This window comes from Mastomys coucha, unplaced genomic scaffold (genome assembly GCF_008632895.1).
Source record: "Mastomys coucha isolate ucsf_1 unplaced genomic scaffold, UCSF_Mcou_1 pScaffold5, whole genome shotgun sequence".
NCBI classification, from domain to species: Eukaryota; Metazoa; Chordata; class Mammalia; order Rodentia; family Muridae; genus Mastomys; species Mastomys coucha.
The window spans coordinates 63,109,766-63,120,469 of NW_022196911.1; the positions used below are offsets into that span (position 1 = coordinate 63,109,766).

Sequence of the window (10,704 nt, forward strand, 5' to 3'; positions counted from 1 at the left end):
AAGAAACTCACAATAGGAGACCTCAGGAGACACAGCAAAGCAAAGGAAAAAGGGACGGTCGCCAAGACCAGAGAGCAGTGCTGCTAGAAATGGCTTAAGGCAACATCCACAAGGACAGACATCGGAATCCATTTGAAGGAACAAGAAAGCCTGGCTCAGTGCAACCAAATGGATCACAAACAATCGCAAATAAACAGGAGACAGGAAAGCAACAGAGGGGAGTAAGCTAAGGCGGGGCTCAGGCTTCAAAGAACTTGCTGAGGGCAGAGCTGCTTCTGTACTTCCTGTGAGTCCCAGCATGAAGCCCCAGTGCCTCTCTAATCTCGCAGACTCTTGGAAGGGTGACTACTAACAAGAGCTGGGGAGAAGTTCAGTTTGTAAACTGCTTGCTGTACAAGCAGGAGAAACGGAGTTTGATCCCAGTATGCAAATAAAAAGCCAGATGCCACGCCCTTGTAAACTCACCATTGACAAGGTGGATGCTGGGGCGGGCCAGCCAGCCTAGCCTAACTAGCCAGCTCCAGACCAATGGCAGATACTATCTAAAAGTTTAAAAAAACAAAACAAAAGAACCAAACCAATGAAAACCAAGGAACACCACCAAAGTTGACTTCTGCATGTAGACATGTACAAGTACCCACAAACACACACAGAGATTATTAAATAAAATATACTTAAGCACATTAATATTTATTATTAATGTCACTCAGTGGTAGGTTACTTGTTTAGCATGTATGAAATCCTGAGTCAATCCCCAACTCCTCAAAAAGCAGTAATACTAAATTATATAAATATAATACATACCATTTATATTATTCAGCATATTTTATTACAAATATATAATTACATATTACCTTATATATGATAGCACATATATTTCATGTGGAACATAAGTACAAATATTTTCACATAAAATATAAAAGATAAAATGTGTTATCAAATCATATGTAAATGGTACGCATTGACTCTAAAACTCTTTCAGGGAAGTTAAGGGTAGAATGGCAATTACCAGAGACCAGGGAAAAGGGATGATGGATGGGGAAGTGCTGACCAATGGGCACTAACCCACAAGCAGCAACAAGTCCTCTGTTCAACCACACAGGTGGAGTGATTAAAGATGACTGAATATCATGCAATCAATAAAAAGCTACAAAAGAGGATTTTGTAAGATTTCACCATAAACTAATGATGAACATTTGAGGATACATATATACTTAACATGATACTGTACATTATAGACACGTGTCAAATCAGCATACCGCTCACATATTCAATTTTGGTTTTGCTCCACCCTTTAAAAAGTGGAACCTAAACCCGATGTTAGAAACATACATATGTGGACATCTCACCCAAGAGAGGTTTTCTGCATCCAATGGCTTCCCTTAAATCTTGAACTCTGTGCTCATTCCCACCTTAGAGGCTACAGTCATCTTTGCTGAGTATGTTCCCACCCATGTGACTCTATTCAGCTAGCAAAACTCATGAAAAGACACATAAAGCAAAACAGTCTAGAGCTAAGGTCTCTTCTTTGAAGTCTTGTTGATGCAGGTATTTTCACTAAACACCATGATTCTTATAAATATTCATACTCTCATATAGAAATATCCACAGTGCATGCTTCTTGAAGTCAAAGGCCATGTGATGATTTTTAAATCTACCATGTTGAGCTGAGCTCACAGGGACTAACTCAGCTGAGCTCTCTGGCCATGCCAAGCAAACGGGAAGAGTCTCCCCAGCTTCACTGTGTCTACAGGATGGTTTATCCTGGCCACCACATTCCTGCTCTGCAGAGCCATCTTCCAGCCACTCCTTTAAAGGAGGGCAGAAGGCCATTCCAGGAAGCCAAGAAGAAAAAGAAGGAAACCTCAAGGTTGGAGACAACAGGAGAGTGATTAGTTGGTGCTAAGACAGGAAAGGGAAGGGAACTCAAGTGTTTTGTTGTTTCCTTGTGCAGGGTCAAGGACAATGAGATACAGGTAGCCTTCGTGCACAGCTCCTGGAGGCCACACTCTAAGCACACTGCCATCTTACCTGTACTGTGCTTGAAAGTGGCTCTGCACAAAGCTGGGGCCTAAGGAGGGAGGAGCTGCAGATGGCCGGAGGTCCTCTGAGAGCTTACTCACTTCTGGGGGCAGCTGCAAAGGAACAGGGAAAAGATCCGATGATATCCTGTCCACATTAGGTCACAGGGCTGCTTCCAGGCCACAGAGCCCACTGCCTTGCTCTAATGCCCATATTATCCCTTCCTGCGCCCTGTAGAGCTAAGATCTTCTACACTGGTTCACCATTACTCAGTGCTCTTTCAATCTTCCATTTGCCCAAACCCCTGAGAAAGGGTGTACACACATGTAGAACGCAGAACTCAAGGATGACCATAAGGAGAATTCACACACACTCCCGGCCTGGTTCCACCCTGGGGTGAAAGCACTGCTCTTCACCTATGTCCTGCTGGGGCCTCAGGTACATCCATAACAGGTATCAATTGTCTACAGGAAAGTGTTGACAAGTGCCACCGCCTCCATAGATTCTAGGCAGGAGTCCTCTCCTAGTCTTTTCTAGATTCAGTTGGCTGCTGCTGGAATTGCTTGCCTTGTGGCCACATCATATTGTACTCTGGTTCAGCCTCTTCAATAACACTCTCTGCTCTGTGTTTACACTGTTTTGTCCTCTGTGGTCTCTAAACTCCCTCTGCCTGTTATAACAACACTCAATATTGTGCTAAGAGACCAACTGGATAATCCAAGTTAATTACCCTAAATCAACTTTCTTAATCACATCTGTAAACAGCAGTTCTAAATCCCTGCATCCTAAATATATCTTTCTAGGTCATCGTTCACCCTTCTTCCCTCAAGGCTCTGGCCTACTCCAGTGTCCACCGTCTCCCCTGAAAGGCTGCTACTCCCAGTGTGAGCTGCTCCAGCTTCCCATGTTTCCTAGTTATCCTTACTTTCTGTCCACTCCATACCAGACAGGGGACATAATTACTTATGAAGTAATTACTTATGAAGTTCCCACAACACAAAAAAAACACACTGAAGGTTGTCTAGGGTGCCATTCCACGCACAGCAACTCATAACAAAAGCTGTAGTAAATATCTAAGCGTCTATATAAGGCCAGACATACAATGCTCCTGACAGCATTGTATCTCAATTTCTCAATGTGTTTTATTCTCACTACCCTAAGGAGTCATTTTATACATGTTCTCTTTCTCACCCACCCCACCCTTGGCATACTGGGGATCATGCCCAGGGCCTCACACATACTAGGCAAGAGCTCTACCACTGAGCTACATCTCCAGCTAGGCATACTTTTTAAAGCATCTCCAACACAAAGCTATAATGTAACGCTGTTCATGTGTATGTGTGCGGTTTGAGTATCTATCTCCCAGGCCAATTTGTGGTGCTTGGAGGCCTTGAACAAGTTATCTCTGTTTCTGTGTCACCATGAGCAGAGCCGTGAGCCCTTAAATTGTTCCTGATGGGTATTTTCTAACAGGGATGACACAAGTGGCTAATACATTCAACTTTTCTAATCCAGTTAAATAGTTTACTTGCTCAGTAGCTTTTACCTTAGTCCATTTTCTGAGTAATTTATTCTTTCTTGATTTTTATTATTGTTGTTTGGGTTTTTTTGTGTTTGTTTACTTCTTTATTTGTTGAGGTAGGGTCTTAGGTAGTAGGATAAGAAGGTTGAGGCAGGGTCTTGTATAACTCCAGTTGACCTCAGACTCACTCTTGATCCAAGACCAACTTTAAGACTTCTGGTTTTCAGGCCTATACCTCTCAAAAGCTGGAATTCTAGGCCTGCACCACTATGCTGGAGGAAACTGAGAATTTACAATGAATCCAGAAAAGCTGATCCAGCTCATAGTTTTTTGGGCCTCTGAGTTCACAACAGAGAGAAGATCAACTCTTCCTCATTTTATGAAGGAAGCTGCAATCCCACTCTGGATACACCCTACTCTCGTGATTTCTACTGGGTCAATTACCTTCCAAAGCACCACCCTATTTCCAAATGCCAGTAACAGAGCGGAGGCTGGCGCTGGGTGGTAGGAAGTTGCTTTCCTAGCGTGTGAGGTCCCAGGATCCATTCCCAGTATTGACACAGTGTGGGGACTACATTTCCAGTGTATGAGCAGTTCCCTAATTCTAATATTGGAGTCCTGATAGCATCCAGCCAATAGAAGACATGTTTTGAGGGGTTGAAGAGTCATTTATGAATAGTGTCTTAGTCAAAGTTACTACTGCTTTGGTGTAATGCCATGACCAAAAGCAACTTGGGGAGGAAATGGTTTATTTGTCTTACATATTCCAAGTCACAGTCCACTGAGGGACCCAAAGTAGGAACTCAAACCAGGTGGGAACCTGGAGGCAGGAGCTAATGCAGAGGCCACAGAGGAGTGCTGCTTACCGGCTTGCTCCTTGTGGCTTGTACAGCCTGCTTTCTTATAGCACCCAGGACCACTCTCCTAGGAGTGGTACTCAATCATTAATTAAGAAAATATTCTATAGGCTTGCCCAATGCCTGATCTTAGTGAGGCAACTTCTCAGTTGAGGTTCTCTCCTCTCAGATGAGTCTAGTTTATATCAAGATGATATAAAAGTAACCATCACAGATAGATAGATCAATAGATAGATAGGTAGATAGATAGATAGATAGATAGATAGATAGATAGATAGATAGATAGATAGATGACAGACAGACAGACTGACTGACTTAGCCTGGCACATACTGAGTATGATAGACAGACAGACTGACTTAGCCTGGCACATAATGAGTACTGTACAGGTTGTAGGTATAACATTGGAGATGTCTAATAGTGTTTTTTGTTTTTTTTTTAACCAGAGTGGTAGTTTTATGCTTACAGAGATTCTTTAAATCAACAGCCATTCCCAGGTAAAGAAGGACATCATTAAGTGTCCAAGTAACAAGCAGGTGATCTTCGTGGAGGCCATGAAGGGGGAAAGAGATGGGCGGGTGACTCAAGACACCTCTGTAAGGGCTCTTAGTTCATCAGAACCAGGAAGAGGAAAGGAAAGAATAAACACAGTCAACTCCAGTATTCAAAGGAGATGGGGCTTGGGAAGGACAGACTAAGTTCAAGGGTGGCTCAACAGCCATCACAGCAGCAGAGTGGTAACTGTTTCCAAGAGCTTGGAGGAGAACTTGCATTAGGTGTGGACACTGGGTTGTTCTGCCCAGGATTTCCCCTTCTTGAGACCTCGAGTCTAGTCCCTGGGTGGGATATGTGGACTACTAGTAGTCTTCTGAATGGAGCACTGATGTGATTACCCATGTGAGACCTTCCACAACCCCAGTCTGCTGATGCTCCCTCATAGACAGTACTTAGGAAGGGTCATTTTAGCCTCACCTGAGGTTCTGGCCACGCTCCCTGTGCCTGTCAGCTGTCAGTAATCCCAGCACAGCTCAAATGGTCTCAGGGGGTTCAAGAGTACAGAGAAGCTGGAAGGTACTGAAGAGACCCCATCTGTGTAGCTTTAGGAGGTCACCACCCACACTGGGATGGGACCTTTTAGTGATACTAGCTGCTCTGAGGTCATGTATAAAGCTCTAAGGAGCCCCTCACCCATGATCCTGTGAATAAGCCCAATCAATTCATTGGTTCATCAACCAGTATTTGGATAGAAACAGACACTTTAGTCTGTCACTGGAGCCTTATCTGGGGTAAAGAGACATTTGTTTATGTCTCCCCAGGAAAAGCTTAATTCCCTACCAAGAGATAGGTCCATGACCCAAACTGCACCAAGATGTCCTGCCAGTGATCAAGCTTATAAACACTGACTGTAACCATCACGATTAGGCAAGAAAACTAGCAGTTCTTGCCACCGAGGCTCTTTCTTTTAGAGCTGTCTAATTCTAGACAAGTGTTCTATTTAATCCTATGTGCATCTCCCCAGATGGCCCTACATTCCCTCCTAGGGCACTTCCAGTTGCATGCAGGAACTTACGATGATACAGAGGGTTTCTATATAAAGAAGACAAACTGAGACTAGGCATGACTAGGCAAGGGATGGCGTGTGGAAAGAAAACCCTAACCAAAATATGGAGAGAGGCAGTAGGAAGTCATTCACAAAACATGGACTATGAGATCAGAGGAACATGAGTCCAGTCTGCTAGGCAACCGAACCTTGATACCTCTCAAAGCTTCCCTGTATGCTTACACAGCATCCCCTCAACATGGAACTATGGAGAAAATCAGGAAGTGAGATACACACCAAAAACAGAGGCTCATATCTGTAATCCCAGCACTCTGGAGGCTAAACCTGGGAGATTACTGGTTGAAAGGCACCTTGGGCTACAGTTTGAATTTGAGTCCAGCCTAGGCTACAGTGTGAGTATGAGGCCAGGATAGGTTACTAAAGGAAACCCTGTCTCAGAAAGGACAGAGGGAGGGTGGGAGAGAGGAAAGACTCTTACCCAGCACACAGTAGGTACTTAACATTGGCTGCTGTTTCTCTCCCTAGACTCATTTTCACCTTTATTCTGCAAAAGTCGAAATTTCTGGGAAACTATCAAAAAGATTGTTTACCGGTTGGTGTTCAGAGGGCAGTGAAAATACAGCCCTTGCAGGATGGACATATTTGAGAATCGTTAAAGTAATGGAAAAGAGAGCAGCCTCTTACGTTTTCTATTCCAGTTACAAATGAATCTTGCTGTACGGCTTTCCTATGTCCTCAGTACAGAAATAACTTCAAAGGAAAAGAAATCACTCCAGGTACACAGAGGGCAGGAGATTTCTTGGCTGTAAGGGAAAATGAAGTTTTCCTGCTAAATAACCACAAGGCTCTGTCTGCTGCCTCCAAGACACACAGCCCAGCCTCAAGACAGCCCTCCTTCAAAAAAGCAACTTCAGGAGGACAGAGAAAGAGACATTGCTGGTGTTGCTGGGTCAGAGTGACTGAGTGGACCCTGCCTTGCGGGATGCTCTGCTACGCTACCCCATGGAGGGACAGAAAGGTGGAGGAAAGAGAATGAGGGGGAGAGGAATCTAGAATCAGGCTGAGTGACCCAGTGAGGGAGGATTTGAGTTCCTGCTTGGTAGGAAGCCACCAGAGCAAGGCAAGGAGGAGATGACATCACCTTGTTCCCTTTTTGAAGAGACCTGGCTTCAGAGTGGAGAATGCCATAAAGGACAATATTGGAAACTGGGGGCCTGGGGTGTCACTCAAGGGGTGCTGCCCAGCAAGCACAAGTGCCTGGGGTCCATGCTAAGCCTGAAAGAGAGAGAAGGGAGGGGGAAAAGAGAGAAGGAAGGAAGGAAGGAAGGAAGGAAGGAAGGAAGGAAGGAAGGAAGGAGAGAAGGAGAGAGGGAGGGAGGGAGGGAGGAAGGGAAGGAAGGAAGGAGACAGGGAGGGAGGGAGGGAGGGAGAAAGGGAGGGAAGGAAGGAAGGAAGGAAGGAAGGAAGGAAGGAAGGAAGGAAGGAAGGAAGGAAGGAAAGAAGGAAGTTGAAAGACTTCTAGTCATGGCCACTTTTTCTGTATCTTGAGGTTATGAAGAATGATTGGCAGGCCCTCATGACCTAAACAAACTCAACTGTCTCAAAGACCAGTTTGAAGGAGACACATATTCACAGGGGACAAAGATTTGAGAGAGAGGCTTCTCAACTAGAGGGTGATTTGGGTCCCTACCTCAGGGGACATTTGCCAATGTTTGCAAACAGGTTTAGTGCAACTCAGGACTGTCCCTGGCACCAAGCACAAGACAGACAGTGCTAATGCTATGCCACACAAGTCAGCCCGGCACAGAAAAAATTATCCAGGCCCAGATGGCAGAAGTGCTGAGGTTCAGACATCCTGGTACAGAAAGTGGCATTTCCTTATTTGGGTATGGGTCTCCCATTTACTAGCTGTGTAACTTGGACACACATAGCTTACCCTCTCTGTGACCTCAAGCCAAAAGATTTTTCCTGTTACCAAAGAAATAAGAGAGGAAAACTGAAAAGCAATTTCAAAGGCTACTGCTGAAACCTGGGTATGGAATATCCCTCCAAGGCCCATGTGTTAAGTAAGGCGTGGTCCCAAGCTTTCACTATTAAGAGCTGGTAGAACCTTTAAGCCGAGGTGGGGCCTAGGACCTAGAAGGGAGCTGTAGGAATCCAGCCCCTTCACAGCCACTATGGGATAAAGAGCTTGTTCCTCCATGTGCTCCCACCATGAGGTACACCCTGCCACAGCCCTAATGCATTAGCTACACTTGACCACACACTAAAACCTGCAAAAGCCATACTATCCCTTTCCTCTTTATAAGCTGGTTACAGTAACAGAAAACTGACTAGCACAGCTATTTATCCCACCTACTTCCCAGGAAGGAAGAACTTTTGGTATATGAGAAGAAGAGAGAGGAAAACAGGATGAATCCTTGTTTATACAGCAGCAGAGGGTAGAGACACCTGCCCAGACCGCTCCCCTAGTAGGAAACTGAGAAGACACAAGAAGCTTCCAAGAAAGGACGTTCGGAACACTGGATTTGAGATCCATGGACCCAGATTCAAACCTACTTACACTAGGTAGAAGATGATGACCCTGAGGGGGGTATGATGGTACACACTTCATAATCCCAGCACTTGAAAGGTTGAAACAAGAGGATTAAGTGTTCAAGGTCATCCTCAACTAGAGAATGAATTCAAGTTCAGTCTAAGTTACAAAAGACTCTATCAAAAGAGTGAATGACCCCAGGAAACCCCTAACCTACGCTCCCACTAACTACAGAATGAGTTATCACTATAAATATTAAAATAAAATAAGCATTTCAATAAATTTACTTACTGTCAACTATATACCAGGTAATAAATCATGAATATTGTCAAAGTAGATATACAATACAGAACATTTAGCAAATGGTATCATCTCTGTGTGTGTGTGTGTGTGTGAACATACACACATTTCACTTTTCAAAATGTGTTCTTTGAATTTTGCAGAAGGCACAGAAGTAGACAACATGTATCTACTCAGTGATGTATTCTTTGGGCAAGCAATTAATTCCGACTCTGTAAAAGCCTTCCTTAGCCCATGTTCTCCCCACAGGTATGTGACTCTGGGATGTCCAATCAGGCTACTGTATTCTTCTGACCACAAGTCTAGGAATGAGCACACCAGGCCAATTGTGCTAGGACCATTAGGGTTTGCTCTAGCATGCCAGCCTCTGGAGACTCTATGAGCAATGCAGAGGCAGAGCCAGAAAGAGAACGAAGAGATGGAGTCAGAGATATGGTGACATCACCTGGGATCTTGGATTCAGTCCCACCCAAAGCTGCTTCAACCAGATTTGCAGGTTATAAGACAACAACAAATGTTCTTTCCTTAAGCCAGAGGAAGTTAACTTTCAATAACATAAAAATAAAAGGATATGAATAAGATTCATAGAAAAATGACTACAAATAAAAGTAAAAATCACCCATCCTCTCCCAACCCAAAAGAGGCACCCTGGGATTTTTTTTTTTTTTTAAGACAGGGTCTCATTGTGTAGCCCTGATCAGCCTAAAACTTAATAGGTAGACCAGGCTGGCCTTCAACTCACAGAGATCCACCTGGCTCTGGGATTAAGGATGTGCCTCACCATACCTGGCTTCCACCTGGACCTTTGTTGGGGTGACCACTGGCTTTGTTCACTGGTGTCCTCCAGTCATTTGGAGTGACAGCTTTTAAATCAAGAAAACAGGCTTTCAAGCCAGAGTCTCTTAGGCTAGAATCCCGACTAATTCCCCTTTATTTAGGATTAACTTTAGTTATGCCTCTGTGTTTGTATGTGTATGTGTATGTAGGCACATATGTGCAGGTGGCCAGAGGCCATAAGGAGGAGACAGATCCCTTGGAGTTGGATTTACAGGCATTTATGAGTTGCCTGTGTGGGTACAGGGGACCAAAATCTTGTCTTGTCTGCTGGTAGAGCAGTCTTTACTCTTAACCACTAACACAGGTCTCAGGCCCCACGACTGGCCCCCCTTAACAGTTTGCACTAGGATTCCAGACATGCCCCATTCAATCTGGCTTCCCAAGGGGTTTGTTTTGTTGTTGTTGTTGTTGTTGTTACTGGACTCATAAGAGGGCTGGGAATCAGGTGTCCAGATAGAAAACAAAACAGGGCCGGGCAGTGGTGGCAGAGGCAGAGACAGACAGATTTCTGAGTTCGAGGCCAGCCTGGTCTACAGAGTAAGTTCCAGGACAGCCAAGGCTACACAGAGAAACCCTGTCTCGAAAAAAAAAAACAAAAACAAAAAAAACAAACAAACAAACAAAACAAAACAAAACAGAAGGGCTGAGAACATAGCTCCAAGGTAGACCAGTTGCCTATCAGGCCTGGGGATGAGGTTCAAGTCTCAGTACTATGAGAGAGGGAGAGAAAGAAGAAGCTGATGAAGCAGACCTGAAAGGGAGGCCTGAATGCCTGTGAGATCTGCCAAAAATGTGTTACTGACTGACTAATTACCAACGTGTAAGAGATGCGCACTATTTAAGGATTGGGTGACTATAACTTGACTCACTCATAATGTAACTTCATTCACTTTTCAGTGAGCAACAAAGAGATCATAGTAAAGCAGGGCCATTATTGGCCTTTATTTAGGAAACCTATAACAAGCATAGCTGACGAGCCAATCAACCATGACTTTTACAAAGTATTGTAGTGTGGTTGGGTGTGGTGACAGAAAACTGTCATTCCAGCACTTAGAGAAGCTGAAACGGGGT

The 10,704-nt window shown here is 44.4% G+C and overlaps 1 protein-coding gene across 3 annotated transcripts in view; it reads right to left on the reverse strand.

Moving 5' to 3' along the window:
• Positions 1–10,704, reverse strand: part of Usp43 (ubiquitin specific peptidase 43) — a 61,403-nt gene that overhangs the window by 40,385 nt on the left and 10,314 nt on the right. For all 3 annotated transcript variants that reach the window (XM_031352886.1, XM_031352885.1, XM_031352887.1), the window contains exon 3: positions 2,032–2,135. In XM_031352886.1, coding sequence (XP_031208746.1) covers positions 2,032–2,135 — 104 coding nt within the window. The remainder of the gene's footprint in view (positions 1–2,031; positions 2,136–10,704) is intronic.